The 20,047-nt window shown below is 53.7% G+C and overlaps 3 protein-coding genes across 5 annotated transcripts; 2 read left to right on the top strand and 1 right to left on the bottom strand.

Annotated features, from left to right (window-relative positions):
* The first annotated feature begins 1,838 nt into the window (after positions 1-1,838).
* On the top strand, positions 1,839-7,384 carry DOC2A (double C2 domain alpha). Of its 2 annotated transcripts, XM_045195325.2 has the most exons (12): positions 1,839-1,968; positions 2,273-2,376; positions 3,053-3,330; positions 3,684-3,763; positions 3,985-4,059; positions 4,180-4,289; positions 5,849-5,975; positions 6,056-6,115; positions 6,194-6,357; positions 6,488-6,569; positions 6,659-6,755; positions 6,841-7,384. In XM_045195325.2, exons 3-12 carry the CDS (start codon positions 3,066-3,068, stop codon positions 6,984-6,986), a joined length of 1,206 nt encoding a protein of 401 aa, XP_045051260.1. In that variant the 5' UTR covers positions 1,839-1,968; positions 2,273-2,376; positions 3,053-3,065; the 3' UTR covers positions 6,987-7,384. The 2 variants fall into 2 exon arrangements, with proteins under 2 accessions (XP_045051260.1, XP_024416316.1); XM_024560548.3 differs by having other exon boundaries at positions 1,839-2,376.
* A 25-nt stretch (positions 7,385-7,409) lies between these two features.
* Positions 7,410-15,833, bottom strand: INO80E (INO80 complex subunit E). Of its 2 annotated transcripts, XM_024560541.3 has the most exons (7): positions 15,555-15,833; positions 15,387-15,457; positions 15,108-15,160; positions 12,426-12,504; positions 12,220-12,331; positions 11,722-11,838; positions 7,410-7,995 (listed from the first exon to the last, which is right to left on the bottom strand). In XM_024560541.3, the coding sequence occupies exons 1-7, from the start codon at positions 15,633-15,635 to the stop codon at positions 7,774-7,776; spliced, it is 735 nt and encodes a 244-aa protein (XP_024416309.2). In that variant the 5' UTR covers positions 15,636-15,833; the 3' UTR covers positions 7,410-7,773. The 2 variants fall into 2 exon arrangements, with proteins under 2 accessions (XP_024416309.2, XP_024416311.2); XM_024560543.3 differs by lacking the exon at positions 11,722-11,838.
* Positions 15,834-16,127: 294 nt separating this feature from the next.
* On the top strand, positions 16,128-19,428 carry HIRIP3 (HIRA interacting protein 3). The gene is made up of 7 exons (XM_024560575.3): positions 16,128-16,392; positions 16,470-16,590; positions 16,708-16,822; positions 17,214-18,508; positions 18,607-18,769; positions 18,853-18,951; positions 19,030-19,428. Exons 1-7 carry the CDS (start codon positions 16,238-16,240, stop codon positions 19,188-19,190), a joined length of 2,109 nt encoding a protein of 702 aa, XP_024416343.2. The 5' UTR covers positions 16,128-16,237; the 3' UTR covers positions 19,191-19,428.
* The last annotated feature ends 619 nt before the right edge of the window (positions 19,429-20,047 follow it).

Genomic DNA, 20,047 nt, shown 5'->3' with positions numbered 1-20,047 from the left:
CATGGTACAAAATTCAAAAGGTGTGAAATCATATACGTTGAAAAAGAACTCTCTCCTATTCCTGCCTTACCCTGCCTCGCAGCCATGTCCTCAGAGGTCACCATAGTTACTACTTTCTCATGCAGCCTTCCAGAAATAATTTATGCACAAATAAACCTCATATACAAACTCTTTTTCCCCTAACTCAAATGGAAGCATTCCATACGTGCTGTCCTGCACCTTACTTTTTTCGGTCAACATGTGATTGTGGAGACGATGCGGAACAAGGACATAAAGCACCTCTTCCTTCGCCACGGCTGCGTACTATTTCAGTGCATGAATTGCGTCATTACGGATTTAACCGAGCACTGGTGGACGTCTAGGTTGTTTCCAGTCTTTCGCCATTGCAAAAACCACTTGAATTTCTATTATTTTGCTCATGGGCCAGCACATCTATTGGATAAAACCCTAGAAGTGGCATTTCTGGATCAAATAGTCTACGTATTTGTCATCTTAGTATCCGCTGCCGGACTGGCCTTTGCTCAGGTGCTGCCCATTTACCCGCAGCCTCACCAATGTTCTGTGTTACCAGATGCTTTGAGTTTTGTCATTGGATAGATGACAAAGGTAATCTCAGTGCAGTTTGACTTTGCATTTCTTTTTTTTTTAAATGTACATTGAAGAAAGAACACATCACAATATATCGTAACTATTTCCAAGCATGCCGCTCACATTGTTGTGCGAATGCATTTCTCTTTTCCATCACAACATTCCGTGATGCCAACTTAGTGCCAGGCGCAACGTGAGGCAGCCTCTGCTCCCTGGTCGTGGGGGGGGGGGGCAAGTGACAGAAAAGTAAGCAGGCGTGACAAACCAGTGTCACCAGAGCTGAGTCTGAGATAGCACTGGAAGCTGGGGGCAGAAGGGGAATGTTCCAGTAAGGCTCCCAGGACAAGGTGACTTGGGGTGACCCCTGAAGCAAGAGGATGTTCCTCCAGGCAGAGCAGCTTGTGTGAGCAAAGGTCCAGTGGCCTTGGAGACCCAGGTGTGATTAGGGACTGCAAGTAACATTTCTGAGAGCCAGCGCGCGGAGCCCAGTGATGAGCTCAGACAAGTCAGGATCTTGGACTGAGGGGCCTTGGAGGCCACGGTGAGGACTTTGGGGGATGGCAAGTTTGGGGCAAAGGAGAGCAAAGATCATAGGCTGGGGTTAGACGGGCAGGTTTCAGGGTCCAGGTGAGAAAAGGCAGACTGCTGAGGAAGGACTGCAGTGCTCCTGGGCATTCAGTGAGAAGCTGACGCCCCTCTGGCCCTGGAGGGACAGAAAGGGAGGCGGTAGGGGGTGGGGGTGAGGAGACGTAGATTTCCAAGGGGAAGCTTTCCCTGAGAAAGGGACGCACGCCCTTGGGGGAGGATTGGGTCACAAGAGACACACCTGAACAACCAAAGGGAGGAGGCGTGGGAAAGTCATGGCCTCGGACTTCTTTCTCCTCCCTCAGACTGAGATTCCCCAGCTGGGCTTGGGGACCCTGAGATCCCAGGCCTGCGAAAGGAGTCGTTCCAGAACTCCTTGCCCTTCGGGACCCTGGGTCACTGTGTAACTCCAAGCCCCGCCCCTCAAGCCCCGCCTCTAAAGACAAGGGGCGTGGAGGACCAGAAGCCCTCCTCCCCCAACCGCAACTCTCTGTTGGGGAGGGGCGTGTGTTGCATAGAAGAGGAAGGGGGGTGAAGGGGGGGAGAGGGAGAGAGAGACAGCGCGTGAGAGAGCGCAGGCGTCGCCATGGCAACTAGGCGAGTGGACTGGTCCTGGAGGCTGGAGGGAAGGAAGGAGAAAGCGAGGGAGTGGGCACTGTGGGCTCCGCTCGGGGCCAGGGGCGGGAGCTGTGTCTCCGGGGTGGAGTTAGGGAACACCGGGCAATTCTCACTATTGGTTCCTGGTGACGCAGTGAGCTCGTGTGTTTGCGAGTGTGTGTATGCTAGTTTTCCGAGGTGAGTGTGTCAGCGTGTGTCTGGGTTTGTGCATGTGTGTGCGAGTGCACACGTGGGCACGGGCGTGTGGGCGGGAGTGCCCGTGCAAGATGCGGTGCTAGCCTGCGTGCTCGTGACTTGTCTGCATGCACTCGTGTGCTTCCTAAGTGTGCCCTGGCGGGCGCCGGCGGGAGAGTCCGTCCCCTCCCCAGCCCAGTTCGTCCCTCCCTGCCCCCCCGCGGTGCCGGCTGCCTCCGCATCTCCACCTCACTCACCCCCTCCTCCCGCACTTTCTCCGGCTCTCCCTCCCTCTCCGCGCGCACAGCCGGACTCCACGCTCTTCTCGCTGGCCACCTTGGGAATCACCACCGCCCAGTTTGCACCCGTCGTCCCCCAGTGCTTGGGCACCTGTTGGAAGCACTGAGACAGGTGCAAGGGGCTGTCTCCGGGGGCGAGGGTGAGGGTGTGTGCGTTAGCCTGCGTGTGCCTATGGGGGTTTTTAGCTCGCTTGAGGCTGCAATTTCTGGCTCCTCTTGAGAGCCAATGTCAGGAAGAGGCATCTTAGGAGGGGGATCTCAGCCGGGGCTGTAGCGGGTGGGGGACGAGGCAGACAGGCAGATCCTGGGACTGAATGGAGAGTGGGAAGTGAATGTCTAGAGGGGTGGGTGACACCCGGACCAGGTAAGAGCCTGCTGCAGAAGGATGATGGACAGAGCTTCAGAGAGACAGAGGAGACCTGTGGGGCGGCTTCTGGGAGTAGGCAGGGCCCAGGGTCGGACAGAAGCCCAGAATGAGGGGCAGGAGCTGGGAAGATGACAAAGAGGCAATCTGGAGGTAAGTGGGCAACGCTGAGGTGGAGCCAGGACCTATGTGCGGTTGTTGGGGGGGGGGGGTGAGTTGGCAGCCCAGTCCCTGTGGAGCACAGCTGGGGGTCTGCAGGACCCAGGCCTCTTGCCTGCCCATCCGCTGGCACAGGCTGACCTCTCCCTCCACACCTAGAAGGGAGGCCAGAGACTGTGGAGGTTTCCAACTGGCCCTTAGCCAGCAGACCGTGGGCATAAGGAGTCGGCAGTGGGCTCAGGCACTTGAACCCCCCTCCTCCCAGACAGGAGTGCTGCATGAGGGGCCGCAGGGGCGATCGCATGACCATCAACATCCAGGAGCACATGGCCATCAACGTGTGCCCTGGGCCCATCCGGCCCATCCGACAAATCTCTGACTACTTCCCCCGCCGGGGACCAGGACCTGAAGGGGGCTGCGGGAGCTTTGGGGAGACCCCTGCTCGGCTGGTCCCCCTGGCCCTGGCCCCCCCTGCAGCCCTCCTTGGAGCCACCACGCCTGAGGATGGAGCTGAGGTGGACAGCTATGACTCGGATGATGCCAGTGAGTCTAGGGGCTCAAAGGGCCAGGATGCTAATGGGGGCCTCCAGGCTTGTGGGAAAGCGGGGGAGCCCTGCCGTGTGTGGGGGGGTGTATGGGGAAAGGCAACAGGGGCACTGCCACTACAGCTGCAGTCAGTGTGGAGATTACAGCTTCAGCAAGGCTCAGTATTCAATATTTCTGCTGAGACAACCACCCACACGGCCCCCGTTGCAGCCCAGCCAGGAGCCCAGACCACACACACTTGCAGCCTGACAGACACAGACACACACCTTCACAGCCAGCACACACAGCCGGCCTGCCCACTGGTCTCTCACACAGCTGTCTTTGCACACTGACTCTTCTCTCTTCTCCAGCTGCCCTGGGCACGCTGGAGTTTGACCTTCTCTACGACCAGGCCTCCTGCACTTTGCATTGTAGTATCCTCAGGGCCAAGGTGGGTACTCCCTACCTCCCAAGCCCCAGCCCTGTTTGCCTCCACATGTCGCAGGGGTGGGTTTCCATCCTCCCTTCCTTTCTCCAGGCTAGACCCCTGCCCCCCTCCCCATGCCCCACTCCCTCCAAGTACCCTTCTTCTTGGCTCTCCACACCTTAAGGATCCACTCTGCAGAGGGAGGGCTGAGAGCTCACAGCCCTCTGCCCTCCACACCTCTCCAGGGCCTCAAGCCCATGGATTTCAATGGCCTGGCTGACCCCTACGTCAAGCTGCACCTACTGCCTGGAGCCTGCAAGGTAATAGCTTCCTCCCACTCGAGCCAGACCCAGCTTGTGGGTCTGACCCTAGTCTTCCTTGCTTTCAGCCTCTGTGGGTCTAGGGTTCATGTATTGAGAACCTTCATCCCCACATCTCAGGCCAACAAGCTAAAAACCAAGACTCAGAGGAACACTCTGAATCCCGTGTGGAACGAGGACCTGACATACAGTGGAATCACGGATGATGACATCAGCCACAAGGTGCTCAGGTGAGGGACCCAGCCTCCCTGCTACCAAGGGTTCCAGAGCAGCACCTCCTCTGGGGCAGCTGTCATTGGAACCTTCTTTGGTTGATCTACTTCCCCGTTAATCCCCTCTCAGACGCTCAAGTACGGTCAGTGGACCCCCGTCCCCTTTGGCAGCAGGCCAAAATGTTTCTGTGGTGTTCCTGTCCCCAAAATATCCCCTTCTGCTCCTCCAATGGGGACTGCGCTCTTCTCACCGGTTAGGTTCATCACTCCTAACCTTTGCCTGTTATCTCTTCTACCTGAAAAGCGCTCCCTGCTTCCTGCTTCTTTTCTGCCACCCTAAATCCCACTCATCATTTGAGTTTCTGCTGCATCCAGAAAGCTTTCTCTGGTCACCAACAGCCCTTTTCAAAGCTCCTGACTAAGTCAGACCTATGCAATGAAGGTCTGCCCGTTCTGTTGTCTGTGTCCTCCTGACATCTCTAAGGAGTGAAGTCTTAGGGCCAGGAAACTTGCTCAGTCATTCCGGGAGGTGGAGCTGTGGGGAGAATAGTCCCTGGCGGGGAAGAAGGGCAGCAAAACCTAGGCTCCTGAGAGAACTTTGGGTTTTTTTGGCAATAGGGAGCCGTGGAAGAGTTTGCATCAGGGTAGGATATAGTCAGGGCTGTGTTCTAGAGAGATCACCTTGGTGCTGGGTGTGAGGTGGACTGGAGGGGAGGAGAGAGGCAGAAAGACTGGCCCCATATGTCAGATGCTAGAGAATGAGGATTCAGTCATTTTCTGAGTGCTTAGTAGTACCCAGCCCTGGGTTATGCATCTTTACATTTCTACATTTCACTTGATCCTCATAACAGCTTTAGGAGGTTGGTAATCATTATCTCCATTTTATAGATAGGAACTGAGGCTTCAGGAGGCTGACTTGCCCAAGGTCACACAGTTGCTAGTAAGTGGAAGCACTGGGAATTAAACACTCCTACACAACACAGCTACTCAAGAGTGTCACAGCAGAAGGAAGTGCAGGGGCTGCAGAAGGGGATGATGGAAGTAAAAGCAACCATTTCTTATCTCTGGCCTCACGAGTTTCTCCTAGGCCAGCTCCCTGCCCCATGCAGAACAGGACAGCAGCTCCAGAGCTGGTGTGGTTACTTTGTCTGACTGCCCAAGGTTCCTCAAGGCCCTTCCAGCTCTTACACCCTGAATCCGTGACCCGCATCCACCAATGCACACCCTACGCACATTCAGTAGGACCCTGTCCACAGACCCTGAATGGAGGAAGGACGGGGAGGGTCCTCAAGATCTGTGAGGGCTTCCTGAAGCAGCTGAGCCGATCCTGATGGACCAGGCACAGACTGGGCGGCTGTAAAGTGAGGGGCAGAGAAACGGCATATCAAAGCGTCCTTCTCAGATGCTAGGCCTGGTGCTCACCACGCAGCCTGTGAGACAGCCCATGTTACAGGTGAGGTGTAGAGTATTTAAGGGAGAGCAAGACCAGCCTCAGGTGCTCAGGTTTCTCAGAGGTCCTTCCTACTGGAGTGGGGCTCAGGTACCCCAGGGACCCTGACCTTGCAGTTGCCCGCCAGGATCTCCGTGTGTGATGAGGACAAGCTGAGCCACAATGAGTTCATCGGGGAGATCCGCGTGCCCCTCCGCCGCCTCAAGCCTTCACAGAAGAAGCATTTTAATATCTGCCTTGAGCGCCAGGTCCCGGTCCGTGTGGGGCTGTAGGGTGCCAAGGGGAGGGGGCCTGGGGAGGCCAGCTTTCCAGAACCTTTTCTTTGCCCTCTCAGCTGGCTTCACCATCTTCCATGTCAGCGGCGCTGAGGGGCATCTCCTGTTACCTGAAGGAGGTAAGGCACCTCACAGGGACCACCAGTCTGGGTGGGAGGTGGTAAAGATGCAGGCTGACCCCTGTATCTGCCCTGAAGCTGGAGCAGGTGCAACAGGGACCTGGGCTGCTGGAAGAGCGAGGGCGCATCCTGCTGAGCCTCAGCTATAGCTCACCTCGCCGGGGGCTGCTGGTGGGCATCGTGCGCTGTGCGCACTTGGCTGCCATGGATGTCAACGGCTACTCTGACCCCTATGTCAAGACGTGAGCCCTCCCCCTGCCCTGAGGCTAGCCCTCCCCTCCCCAGAAAGCCTGACCCTTGCCTCCTCCTCCTCTGGGGACTGGCTTATCCCTGACCACTCAGCTCTCCACCCCTGCCCCACCTCCTTGGCAGGTACCTGAGGCCGGATGTGGATAAGAAATCCAAGCATAAAACAGGTGTGAAGAAGAAGACTCTCAACCCAGAGTTTAATGAGGTAAATAGGGCAGGGACAAGAAATCACGGTGTGGGGGGCTGATGGGGTAGGGCAACGCCTCATGGAAGGTGTGGTTTGCCCTGTCCCAGGAGTTTTTCTATGAGATGGAGCTCTCAGCTCTGGCCACCAAGACTCTGGAAGTCACAGTCTGGGACTATGACATTGGCAAATCCAACGACTTCATAGGTGAGGGAGGAGCCTGCTGGGTGGTGGTGGTGGAGGGCTGGCTGGCATGAGATGGGGCTCTGATTTGGCCTCTACTGCTCCACAGGTGGCGTGTCCCTGGGGCCAGGCGCCCGGGGAGAGGCCCAGAAGCACTGGAGTGACTGTCTGCAGCAGCCAGATACAGCCCTGGAGCGCTGGCACACCTTGACCAGCGAACTGCCCCCTGCAGCTGGGGCTCTGCCCTCAGCCTGAGGAGTGGAACAGCTGCCCAGCATTGGCCCCTTGGGGCCGGGTCCAGTACCCACCTGTCGCACGAGTGTGTTGCACGTTTACACGGGGTGGATGCCCTACCCCACACTACCTGTCTTATTTTGTGAGAGTCTCTGTGACTGTGGGTCTGTCTTCTTGTGAGGGACTGTGAAGATCTATATTCACATATGCAAACTTCCTCCTGCCTGACTCGCTACTACATGCAAATATGCAAACCACCCAACCTGTGCACACCTGCAGCTGGAGTCCCGCCAGGGCCCCTGCCCCAGGCCCCAGGTCCCGGCTGCTGCTCCTCTCTCCTGCCTCTCCATGCTGCCCGGTCCCCTCCACCCACAAGGAGGAGGTCGGATTAGGAGGGGTTTGAAGGAGGACAAAGTTTCCAAAAAGAAAAGGACAAAAACCAAAACAGAGCCACTCCTTTAATAAAGAATCTTCATTTAACAAACAAAACAAAACTGAACACAACACCTAGCCCTGTACAGCTGCCCTTTTAAACAGGGGGGGAGTACGGGGGGCACACTGCAGGGTCTCTGACTCTCCCAGAGGTGGCAGGTGTTCCCAGCCACTCATATAAACCCACCCCCCCCCAGGATGGGGCCAGGGTGTGAGGGCCCCCCTTCCAGGGAATATTTGTGCATGTTTACACCTTTTCTGATTGTCAGTGGCCGCAGCATGGCAACTGGGCGTCAATAAATGTCTCTGTGGAAGCTCGGGGCTCATGTGTGCTGACACGGGGGGTACTGGACAGGGGCTGAGGTGGGGTTGGGGGTCACTCCGGGATGTCGATCACCAGGTCATCATCCCCATCCAGGGCGTCATCCCCGCTGCCTGCATCGCTGAACATCTGCTGAGGGACTGCGCTCAGGATTGTGGGAGGGGGCATCTTAGGGGGTGGCAGTGGGGTCAGGGCTGCCCCCACCCCAGCCCCAGAACCCCGGCTGGGGAAGGTCAGCGGCCCTCCCACAGGGCAGTCGGGGGGTCCCACCGTCATCTGCAGCAAGGAGGGAAGAAACACAGGGAAGGGCTGTCAGGGAGGAATGGGATCTCCAGGAGGCTGGCACTGCCCCTTTAAGGCAATGCTGGGGGATGGGGAAGGAGCAAAAGCTCATTCAAAGGGTACTGGACATAGCTGGGCCAGCCATGCTGGAATCAGGGGGCCTGCCCACCTTAGTCCCTTCAGAGTCTCAAACCAGCAAGGGCCTGGGGGTACGGGGTAGTGATGGAGGTGGTGATGAGGGTGGTGGTGGGGCTTATAGGAAACTAGGAGTGAAACACTGGGCCCTGCCCTCACCAGGGTGGAACCTCAGCAGCCCCTGTGATGGCAGTTGACCCTGAGAGCCAGAGTCGGAATAAGCCTGGAGTGCCTGCCTGCCTGCCTGCCTGCCTCTGGGCACCTCCAACACCACTTGCCACCACCGGCCTCCGCTCCTTCCTCCTACTGTGGGACTCACTGGTTTGGTGGAAGGTGTCCTAGGGTTTTTACTCCCTGCTGCTATGTGAGGCTTCTTACATCTGGGCTGGGCCCCTCCTGGGGATCCCCACAGTCACTGGCCTAGGTCAGGCCCTCCTCTGAGCTCACCTGGACTACGGTACCAGCCTCCTAACGGGATTCCCTGCCTTCAGCCTGTCCCAGATCCGGCTCCTCCTTCACACTGCAGCCAGAGTGACCTCTCTAAAACACAAACCTGAGCTTGTCAATCCTCCGCCTGAGGGCCACAGGCTCCTTACTGACCCTGGGACAGGCAGTGCTGCATGCCTGACAGCGGGCCAGTCCCTCCACCTGGAATGTTCTTTTCTCTTTGTCAGAAGTCCTGCTTTTGTCCTTTGAAGCTGGGAAGTGGCCTCTGTCCTGCCCAACCCTCCAGCCCCACCCCTGCCAGGTTAGCAGGAAATGCTTATGTGTGGCCTTCACAGTGGCCCTTGTGATTGCTTTAACCCCTTCAGCCCTCATGGCCTACTCTCTGCTTCTCAAAGAGCCCCCACCCTTGCTGCTGTTCCTGGGATAGCATGGAGGGCCAGAGGGGGGTTTTAATGAGGACCAACACCTCAGGGTACAGGTGTCTGCCAGGACTGAGGATACTGGAGACTCAGCTCTGAACAGCACCCTGGCACCCAGCACCAGGCACGCATGTGTATGTATAGGAGCAGACACACATGCACAACTGAAAAAAAAAACAGCGACATGAGGACTGTGCCCTCTGCTGGCTCCTACTCTGGATCCCTACTCTAGTTCCCACGTGCTAACATGCTTCTCGGCTCACCCCAGGGCCTCCTCAGGGGACCAACAGCAGCCAGGGTTTATCTATGGCTTACTAGGGAATAGGCGCTGGGCTAAATTTTCTCTCCTCAACAACTTTTATCATGACAATGACCCCATGACCCCATGAAGAGGAAGCTTAAGTTAAAAACATACCCAAGTCACACGAAGGAGCTGGGATTCAAACCCAGCCAAGTCTGACTGAGGCTCAGGCTCTTAACTGACCTGCTTCAGTCTTCACAGCGTGCCCTCCTCTCCTGAGACTTGCTCCCACCAGTCTCCTCACGCCAAGTCACCCATGAACTTCAGTGACCCCCACTCCCTTCACAGACCCTCCAGGTTCTGGGCATCAAAGCTTTCTCTGATCCCACCCTATCTTATCTTTCTTTCCAAAGTAGTTCTTTCTTACCGCTCCTTCTTCAGCCCAAACAACTTTGTCTTCCTTCCACCACTGCCTCAGCCCGATATCCGAATCTCACTTACCCTGTGCTCAAATGCTACCTCCTCCTCGAGGCTTTCCCCAAACACAGCAATTGATTGGGATTCTCTCCCTACCAACATTTTCTCTCCTGTATGTCCAGAACTTAGCTCCCCAACACTCCTCTACTGTAGGACCCAACACCTCAGAAAATCTCAAACCACCATGCCCACGCCACACCACACCTCTACCCCTCAGCTCCAGGCTTTTCTGACCTATGCCATCTCCACCATCCTGCCCTATAGGCCAGAAGCAAAAACCTGCCTACTAAGTAGAGTGAAGGATCAGTATGTATCACCCATTACCTACCCACTTCTCAGGCTTGAGGGCCAAGGTCACACAGGGAGTAGGTGGCAGAGCTTGGATACAAACTCTAGAACCCACCCGCAGCACCACCATAAACACTGCACCCCACTTCACTTCTGGCTCCAGAATCTTAAGTCAGCAGCCCACCCAACTCGAGAGCTGTTCATCCTGGTACCTATTCCACTTTGACTCAGAGCTGTAGGGCGCTGCCTTCCGTGTCCTCGTGTCCTCTGGTGCTAACTGCGCAGACCTCTTCTCTACTCCGTCCATTCTCTCACCTGCTGAACACGTCCACTTCCACATGGATGACTTCCAAGTGCGTACCCCACGGGCCCCAGGCTCACATTACCCAGTTGTCTTGTTGGCATTTCCAGACAGTATCTCAGCATGTCCAAAACCGTACTCCTCCTCTCTCCCAAACCTGCTCCTCCCAGCCCTTCCTTCTCCAGTTGCCCAGGCTAAAAGCCCTGGTGTCATCCTTGACTTCCGTCTCATAGCTCACACTAGTGTTCCTGTGGCTCATTTTTGAAATAGACCCATGATCCACTTTCTACCCTCTACTGCTGTTTGATTTATTGCAGCAGCCTCCTCACTGGTCTCCCAATTTCTGTCCTGACCCAATCCCCTCCCTCTCCCGTCTATTCTCCACACGGCAATGTCAGCACTTTGGTTAACATGGAAATCAGATCAGATTCTCTCTCTGCCCAGTCTGTCCAAAGGCTCCCTATTCATTCGTGGTGCAAGCCAAAGTCTTCACACGCCTGTAAGGCCCTACACAAGCTTGCCCTCAGTTACTTCCCTGACCTGCTCTCTGATCATTATCCCCTTCTGACTTTCATCCAACCACACTGGACTCCTTCCTGACCCTTGAACAAGCCAAATACGCACACCAACCCCAGCCCTCGGGGTCTTTGCACTGGTGATTCTTCCTGACTGAAATACTTTCCCAGAAAGCCATCTGGCTTGTTCTCATCATTTAAGTCTCTGACCAAATAACATCCCAGACCATCCAACCACAAGTATCAGCCCCCATCTACTATTGTGCATCCCATCCTCTTTACCTGACTTCATTTTTCTGCACTAATACCTATTTATCTCGCTATCTTCTGCCTATCTTGCTAAAATGCCAGCCCCACAAAGGCAGAGATTTGTCTGCTTTGTTCACTACTGCACCCAGAGCAGGCCTGGTACAGAGCAGACACTCCGTAAACACTTGTTGACGACATGTAGTTTGATCGCTCGCTTTATAGACACGGAATCTGATACCTAGAGGGTGAAAGAGCCCTGCTCAAGGTCCCATAGTTTTAATTGGTGCAGCCTTGACTTGATTCTAGGTCCCGTAACTCCACCCCTTCCTCTGGGGCTGCCTGGCATCACAGGACACCTGTGGAAATGAGCCTGGCCCCCAGTCACACTGCAGCAGTGTAAGGGTGGGACCCTAGGCATCTTCACTGAGTACCCCCAGGCTGGTTCTGCCTCTGGTTTATCTCCGCATCCAGCCTGTAAGCCAGGGCTTCTCTAACCCGCCCCTCAGTACCTAGCCCTGGGCTGGGCCCCCAGCAGCCCCAAATCAATCCTTCGGAATTCTTGGACAGGCCCCAGCCTGTCTTAAGCCTCCCTCAAAGGGTTATCCTCCTGCCATTCTGCCCCTCCCTAACGTCCCCAAATCAGGGTACCTTGAGTTTCCGGGGCAGGCGGGGCCGTTTCTCCCGCTTGGGCCTCAGGGGGCTGGGCTCGGGCAGCTGCAGGGCCAGGTAGTCAGAAGGGAATGGGGGGTACGGAGGGGAAGCCAGCTGCAGGTGGGAGTGGGGGGATGGAGATGGGAAATGGAATGGATGGGTGGGGAGTGAAGGGAAAAAATGCAAATAGGAAGAAGAATGGAAAAACAAGAGATGGTAATGAGTGTGGCTTCTGAGAACAGAAGGGGATGGGACAGCAGCAGGACTTTGTCCTGGGGTCTGCTCTCCTCAGTCATATGTCCCCCATTCCTACACCAGAGAGAACTGGGCAGCCCTGACTCACACCCCTCTAAGGGATGCTTGCTGGCCACACCCAGACTGATGTCCCCGGAGCTGGGCTGGCTTCACCCTGAGGTCTGGCCCCTCTGCCCAAATGATGCCCACCTTCTTCCCAGGTATCGTAGTTACCATTTCCAATCCTTGACCCCAACTCACCGAGCTCAGGTATGGGGAGGGGGCCCCGGAGGCCTGAAGGGGAAACCCTGTTGAAGGAGGCAGAGAGAGGCTGGAGGGAGATGGGGCACCCCCCATCGGAGGGCTTCTCTTCCTAGAGAAAGGACAGGAGAGGGGGTCAGACGCAGCTAGGAGGCCCGGGTGCCCCCCAACCCCATCCCCAGAGAAGAATGGTGGCTTCTTCTCACCTCTTGGGGGCTGGCGTGTCTGACAACTTGGGTGTCCCCTCAGTCTCGCTGTTATCTGAAGATGCAGTGGCATCTGAGTCTGTGAGGGGGGGAGGGCAGGTCAGTGGGGGAGGTTCCTGTCTACCGCAAAAGAGTATAATTTCAACTCTATGGAAGGGCTCCAGGGACTCTGATTCTCCGGTTGGTGTGCACAACTATTCTGGGGAGCCTACACATTCCCCCCAGCTCCTGAAAATGCGCTTTACAACTGACTTCTATGAACACTTCCTGCCCAAGCTCCTCCACGACAGCACATAGGTCAAGCACTTACTACATGCCAGACTCCGACCAGGCACTTTACGTTCACTGCCCTTCCTCGTCTTCGTAACCATCCAGGAAGGAAGGTGAGCACCTCACCTCCACTTTCCAGATGAGGTCACTGAGGCTGAGAGTAAGTTGTAGGGCTGGACTTGAACCCAGGTATTTGACTCCTTGAACATTTTACGTCACTCTCCTTATTTGTCTCTAAGCTTCCTTCATCTGCCTCTGCTCCACTCCCTATATGCAGGGTCCTGTTAATCTACCTCTTAAATCTCTCCTACCTTTACCCACTGCCTCCCATTCCAACTGCCACAAGGTCAAGCCATCACCTTGTGGTGTCAAACTCACCTAAGCAATCTCAGCGCTCCTACAGCACACTATCCACTCCAACTCCAGAATGACCTAAAACAAACCTGATCACATCTGAAATGCTCCTGAATGTGGCCTCAACCTACCTTTCTGACTTCCCAACCAAACTGTACACTTCACATCGTGCCAGTCAATTTCCTCAAAAAAATTTTAATTTCCCAGTTCTGTGCCTCTGCTTAGAAGGTCCATCATTCATTTGACAACCGCTAGATGTGATGTATGCCTTTATCAATCTCCTGGCTCAGATATACCCTTTAAAACACAAATTAATATACATGTCTAATCACTACTGTACACCCGAAACTAATATAATGTTGCATGTCAATTGTAACTGAAAAAGAAAAAAAAAAAAGCACAATTTAATGCCACCTCTCTAAGAAGTCTCCTGAAATCCTTCAGGCCCAGTTAATTGCTGGTTCTTTTAGAACTCTACTCTCACTTTTCAGGATTCTCCTCACACTGTGCTAAAATGTTTCACGTGTGGGTATTTCCCACAGCAGACTGTGGGCTTCTCCAGGATGTAAGTCATGGCTTCCATGTGTAGCTCTTACTCCTTAGATTTACCACACTGACCGTGAACATGCTGGTTCCCTCGTGCTTCCTATCCTGAAACCCCTCTAGAGCAGGGCGTTAATTGGAATACCTCAGGGAAGGGACAAGAAGGCAATGAGAAATAACAGCCAAACATTTTGCCATGGCCTGCATGTGCTGGTTTCTACCAACTTCTCTGACCTCATTTATCATCTACTATCCTCCTATAACATGTAAGTAAATGGTGTTGTGTGTTCCATTAAAACCTTATTTACAAAAGCAAGCAGCTTGGCTGAATGTTGTTTCCTGACCCTGCTTTAGACCAATGTTTAAGGGTACCATAGAGAGAGGTGACTGTATGTGAGAAGGCTTCTGAGGGTCCCACCCTGGAACAGGGACACAAATGCCAAATGCAGGGCTTTTTCAAACTGTGTGTCTTAACTCATTAGTAGGTCATGAAATCAATTTATTGGTTTGCAACCAGCACTCAATGAGATAAAGAAAAAGCAGTCTAAAAAGTATGAGAAAAAGTTGTGTATAGTGATCTGAACATTGTTTCATTAATTCTTGTGTACTTAGGGACTTGGTTGTGATGGAAAACATATTACTGATTGTAAACAGTGTCTCGAAAAAAAGTTTGAGAGCACTGCTTTATATATTTTAGCCCTTCTGCTCTTCAGACAACCTGACCTTCCGTTACCTCAGAGTATTTGCATTGTATTAGTCCCTCTGCCTGGACATTTCTCACTTACATCTTCTAGGATTGGTCTCTTCTTCTTACGTGGGTCCCGGCTCAAACACTGCTTTCTGTGACAGACCTTTCTTGAGCACCTTATTGAGAAATTGCCTGCCATTGGCTCTTATATGGTCAGCAAACTAGGAATAGCCTTTACATTTTCAAATGGCTGGGGAAAAGAACCCAAATAAAGTATTTTATGACAAAAATTGTATGAAATTCATATTTCAGTGTCCGTAAGTACAGTTTTACTGAAACACAGCCACGCTCATTTATTTACATTAGCATTTACACTGCTTTGGCACTACAACAGCAGAACTGAGTAGTTGTGACGAAGGCTGTATGTTTGGCAAAGCCTAAAATATTTGTTATCTGGCCCTTTACAGAGAAAGTTTATCAATCCCTGGTCTACCCCAATGACTACCACATAACCCTGATTTTATTCCTTTCAAATCTAAAATCCTAATTTCTTGCTTACTTATTACCCTCAACCAGAATATAAATTCCAAGAGACTTCGACTACCTTGGTCACCACAGTATCTACTGCGCAAAGGGCAGTGATTAAAACATAGTAGATGTTCAATAAATACTTGACTGAAAGAATGGGAGAGGTGGAGGGCAAGCAACTAGGCTTAAGAACCACTGGAAACTGTCATCAGCCTCCGCAGACTCAAAGGAGGGGCCCACGAAGCTTGCTGAAGTGCCGGGAACCATGTCCTCCACCAGTTTTTCATGGCCTTGCTCACCAGAAGAGTCTTCGTCCACGTTCTCGTACTGCAGAAGTCGGTCTAGAAGGAAACTGAGGAAAAACGCAGGCAGAACAAGAGTATTCATTCAAACCTCAACAATGGTCTTCTGGGCCGTTGTCCCTTCTAGCTGGCCCGTTGGATCCTAGCAACAGCTCCAGGACAGGCATCATGCATTTTGTGACCCCATTCCCGGATGGGGTCCGAAAGTTGAGCCAGAGGAGCCTCATTACCCGCAAGCCTCCCTTCTCTCCCTCGCCCCTCCACCCAGCGTCTCACCTCTTGTCTCGGGACACCTTCAGCAACTTCCTCTGTGCCTTCCTCAGTTCCTCCTGAAAGCACTCGTGTTCCTGTATCACAGTCAAGGTGCGCACTGAGTGGGCGGTGGTCCGTCAAGGGGCCGAGAACCCCGCGACAGCTCACCCCTCCCCGCCCCCAGTCTCTCACGTAGATGAGGAACTTGAGCTTCCGTTTCAGGTTCCGGTATTTCTTCTTGTAGTCCACCTCGCTATCCGCCGGCCCGTTCATGATAGGCCCCGGGAGCAGTGCCTCAGCACCGGAGTCCCGCTACCCCGAGACGGTTCAACCCAGTTTCTCACGCCTTCACTTCCGGAGACTAGGTAAAACTATGTCCGCTGGAACTACAACTCCCGGCGCACCCCGCGCCCAGGGATCGTAACGACACGGGCTGCCGTCCCAAGGAATACCGGAAGAGAAACTTTGCTTCGAGGTGCTACGCTAAAGATGGTGTCGCTGGGACGCAATGATGTCACAAGGATGGCAGACGCTGGAATGCGTCCTTACTGATTCTAAATGTGCTCAAGCGATTGGAAGCCACAAGACTTGTCCCCCGGGAATTCCCGGTTTTCAGGAGAGATGTCCTTTTCCTGTTTTTCGAAGTCACAGTGGCCTAGTTGTCCCGTGACCACGGATAGAGGCAGCGTCGCGGATTGATTACGTTACAGCCGAATCAGTTTCTAACGAGCATTAAGAAAAAAAATTGATTGGTTCTAAGAAAAGGGAGGAGCCACGAGACCGTCCAACTGCCGGAAAAGCAAGTTTTGTCTGGCAAAGGCCGGGGTCCGAGCAGCCCGTGACTGAAACCCAACGGTGCCTTGCCTCAAGGCGCTATGACACTGCGCGTGCGCAAGCACCTGTCAAACGCGCTGACGGAGGCCGAGAAGGAAAACGCGGGAGCCACCAATCCCAGTTGGAGCAAAATGGCGCGGGAGAACGAGATGCAGGAATTCACTCGTAGTTTCTTCGGAGGCCGCCCGGACCTTAGGTGCACTGGTGGTTGGGGTTGGGGTTGGAAAGGGCAGGGGCGGGACGAGGACGCCGACTTGACACATGTCTCCGCAGCACGCTCACGCACTCCATCGTGAGGCAGAGGTTCTTGTCTCACACCGGCCGCGACCACCTGGATCCCGAGGAGAAACAGGCACTGAAGCGGCTAGTGGAGGAGGAACTGTTAAAGATGCAGGTGTGGGCGCTGAGCCCCCGTCACGGGACACCGGGTTGTTGCCAAGGAGTAGTGACCGGAGGGGGGCTGTGGCAGAACACCGCTTCGATACATTTTGCTCTTTTGATGCACAAACAGGTGGATGAATCAGGTGCCAGAGAAGAAGGGCTAGACTTTGCCAAGGAGGCAAGGAGGCCTCCCACCCCCTGCAAGGACCCAGAGAGAAAAAGGCTCCGTTTGAATTCGGAGTCAGGTTAGTGCCTTCCGCATAGTTGGTTCATTCAAAGAGTATTTACTGTGCATGTATTATGTCCCAAGGAGGAGTGTTCAATCTGTGGCCCGCACGCAGCCCAGGAAGGAAATGCATGCGGCCCAACCCCAAACTGTAAATTTACTTGAAACATGAGATTTGTGATTACGTGTCGCAGTGTATTTAATGTGTGACCCAGAGATGCCAAAGGTTGTACACCCCTGTCCAAAGGCACTGGATGAGGGTGTGAGGCCAGTGAGTCAGGAACCAGGAAGGGTGGACTGATAGCTTTTTCCTGCATCTGTCAGAGTAGGGTTTGAGGCAACCTATTCCAAATGGAGGGAGAAGGGACAGGAGGAACCTGTCCCAACCTTCTTTTCTCTCCACATTCTAGAGCCCAGTGCTGCAACCTCCAGTCCAGACTGTGTGAGCGCCCCAGCAAAGAGTGGGATGGCAACAATAGTCGGTCCAAAGCAAGCTTCAAAACCAGTTGAGAGCAGGGATGGGGAAAAACAGCAGAGGGACTTTACTGCAAAGATTGGATTAGAGAAGGAGGTGATGAAAGAGAGCTGTGAGGAGGAGGAAGAGAGCTCTGTTACAACAAATAAGGTTTGGAAAGAAGAGAGCAGTGAGGAAGAGGGTAGGGAAAAGGAGTGCAACGGTAGGACTAGGAAGAAACCTGGGACAAGAGACAGGACTCAATGGAAGGGTGGCAAAAGGCAGAGTGGAAGCAGTGAGGAGGATGGAAAAGACAAATTGAAGAAGTTGAGACCAGCTATTAAAGGCACTGGAAAGTCAGCCAATGGTGAGGCAAGTGAGTTGGAGATGGAGGTGAGTGACATTGAGGCAGAGGGAATCCCCAAGGGCGAGGGGAAGAACTGCTCTTATAGGAAGAGCTCCAAGAGAAGCAGGACATGGACTTCTTCTTCTTCTTCTTCAAATGGCAGTCCGGAACCCAAAGGTGGGAGGGTGAGGGTAGGGTGGAAGACTACAAGTAAGAACAAGCAGGCACCAGGAGAGATTTCAGCCAGTAGGAAACAGGCCACGGAGGAGAATGAGGAGAATGAGAACAGTGAGGAGGAACCTGCCCAGGGGACAGGAAACAAAGGTGCTAAAAGCCACCAGGAAAGTGAAAAGGAGAGTGAGGAGGAGGAGACCCTAGCCAAGAGAGAGAACAGAAAGGAAGAGGAGGATTGGAAACCCAGGGCTTCAAGCAACAGAGGGGGAAAGTCAGCTTGGGAGGAGAGGAGCAATAAGCAGAAAAGCAGGGCAGCGAGAGTGCTGGGAAACTGGGGGGACAGAGAGGAAGAGAAGGAAAAAGCAGGAGCAGACAGTGGGGATGACAGTGAGGGAGATGAAGAGCTCCTAGTGCAGAGGAAGAGCAAGGGCAGGACTCAGTGGCAGGGTGGCAAAAGGCAGAGTGGAAGCAGTGAGGAAGATGGGGAAGACAGATGGAGGAAGTTGAGACCAGCTTCTAAAAGCATTGGAAAGTCAGCCAAAGTGGAAATTAGAAAGACAGCCAATGGTGAGGCAACTGACTCGGAGAGGGAGGTGAGTGACAGTGAGGCAGGGGCAACTCTCAAGGGGGAAAAGAAGAACCGCTCTTACAGGAAGAGCTCCAAGAAATGCAGGACACGAAGCTCTTCCTCCTCTTCTTCAAATGGCAGCCCAGAACCCAAAGGCAGGAAGGTGAGGGTGAAGGTGGAGTGGGAGGCCACAATTAAAGGAAGAGGGAGACTCACTTGGAGCCCAAAAGGCCTGTCCTTCAGCGGTTCTTTCCTTGCCAGGCTGGTCATCGTGGTGAGGACCACCCTGCTGTGATGAGACTAAAGCGCTATATTCGGGCCTGTGGAGCCCATCGAAACTACAAGAAACTCCTGGGCTCCTGCCGCTCACGCAAGGAGCGCCTGTGTATCCTGCGAGCAGAGCTGGAAGCCCTGGGCATGAAGGGTGAGGCTGGGTATGCTGTGGCGGCTGCAGGACAGGGCCTTGGCTGCTGGGGAGGAGAGTATCACAAGCCTCTTCTGTCCCAGGTAACCCTTCTTTAGAGAAGTGTCGGGCTCTGAAGGAGCAGCGTGAGGAGGAAGCTGAGGTGGCTTCCTTGGACATTACTAACATTATCAGCTGTTCAGGTGAGGGGCCTCTTCCTACTCCCCAGGAACAGATGGCACTTGGGCTTTCTCAGACAACCTATCTACTTCTTCCCCCAGGTCGGCCACGCAGGCGCACGGCCTGGAACCCTTCAGAAGCAGCCACCCCTGGGGAGCTATACCGCCGCACCCTGGACTCAGAGGAAGAGAGACACCGTCCCCCACGCCCAGACTGGTCACATATGCGAGGCATCATCAGCAGTGATGGCGAGAGTAACTGAGCTCCCTCATCTACCAGGAAGGACTTAGACATTTGTAGAAAGCACATATACATAGAGCAACCCCCTCCATCAACCTCTCAAATATGTGCCCGCACTGAATAGAAGCACTTTCTTTCAAGACGCACAACCCCTAGGGACACAGTTGTTGGGATCCTACTTCTCAGCTTCACATTCTCAGTTTAAAGTGCTTATTAGGGGTTTAAGACTCAATAAAGGCATGTTTGAATCACCTCATCAACACCGGTCCCCTACTCTCCCCCACCCCGAACTTTGAGCCAGGAGGCTGAGAAGCGGCCATTGTCCTCCTGCCCACCCCTAGTCTGGTTCCCTTTTAATTTCCCTCAGGCTCTCCAAAGAAGTCCCAGCTTTTGGATCCTGCCACCGTCTGCCTTCAGGCTGTCAGAGGAGTGTGGCTCCTATCATCCTTCCTCCAGCCTGACTAACATGTCTCTCTGATCCTCCTGCCTAGTTGGAAGGAGCATCTGAAAAACTGGCCTTAAGAATGTGAAGCAAAAAAGAAATAACTTGGGGACAGCTGGTGTTTATGTCTTCCTCTTATGAAAACAGCCACTTCTTAGTCCATGGGCCAACTCAGCATTGCAGGGGTGGGTACAGGACCTATACCTGACCAATCAGAGTACCACTCATGAAGTCATTTCAAGACTTTGCAGAGATTCTTGCTGTTGAGGTTTCTAGTAAAATGTAAGCCTGGAGCTACCAGGAGTCTGAGCATGAAGTGAACCTTCTAAAAATCTTTGAAGCCAAAGCAAAGGGAAGCTGATGATCCCCTTTGAAGCTCTGAGTCTAGTCATGCCCAAAATCATTAAAATCACTGAAATTTTTAGTTACACAGCACA

The sequence above is a fragment of the Desmodus rotundus genome, chromosome 1, assembly GCF_022682495.2.
Source record: "Desmodus rotundus isolate HL8 chromosome 1, HLdesRot8A.1, whole genome shotgun sequence".
NCBI lineage: Eukaryota > Metazoa > Chordata > Mammalia > Chiroptera > Phyllostomidae > Desmodus > Desmodus rotundus.
The sequence above is the reverse complement of the archived record's forward strand: the minus strand, read 5'-3'. Positions and strand labels throughout refer to the sequence as shown.

Bases quoted from the DNA above. Each gene is read 5' to 3' on its own strand.
- HIRIP3 (XM_024560575.3), top strand. From the start codon at position 16,238: ATGACACTGCGCGTGCGCAAGCACCTGTCAAACGCGCTGACGGAGGCC. The intron at 16,591-16,707 runs GTGTGGGCGCTG...ATGCACAAACAG, and splicing joins AGGAACTGTTAAAGATGCAG to GTGGATGAATCAGGTGCCAG. The intron at 18,952-19,029 runs GTGAGGGGCCTC...TTCTTCCCCCAG, and splicing joins TAACATTATCAGCTGTTCAG to GTCGGCCACGCAGGCGCACG.
- INO80E (XM_024560541.3), bottom strand. From the start codon at position 15,635: ATGAACGGGCCGGCGGATAGCGAGGTGGACTACAAGAAGAAATACCGG. The intron at 12,332-12,425 runs GTGAGAAGAAGC...TCCTTTCTCTAG, and splicing joins GACACGCCAGCCCCCAAGAG to GAAGAGAAGCCCTCCGATGG. The intron at 11,839-12,219 runs GTGAGTTGGGGT...TCCCACCTGCAG, and splicing joins CCTCCCCATACCTGAGCTCG to CTGGCTTCCCCTCCGTACCC.
- DOC2A (XM_045195325.2), top strand. From the start codon at position 3,066: ATGAGGGGCCGCAGGGGCGATCGCATGACCATCAACATCCAGGAGCAC. The intron at 3,764-3,984 runs GTGGGTACTCCC...ACACCTCTCCAG, and splicing joins GTAGTATCCTCAGGGCCAAG to GGCCTCAAGCCCATGGATTT. The intron at 4,060-4,179 runs GTAATAGCTTCC...CCCACATCTCAG, and splicing joins TACTGCCTGGAGCCTGCAAG to GCCAACAAGCTAAAAACCAA.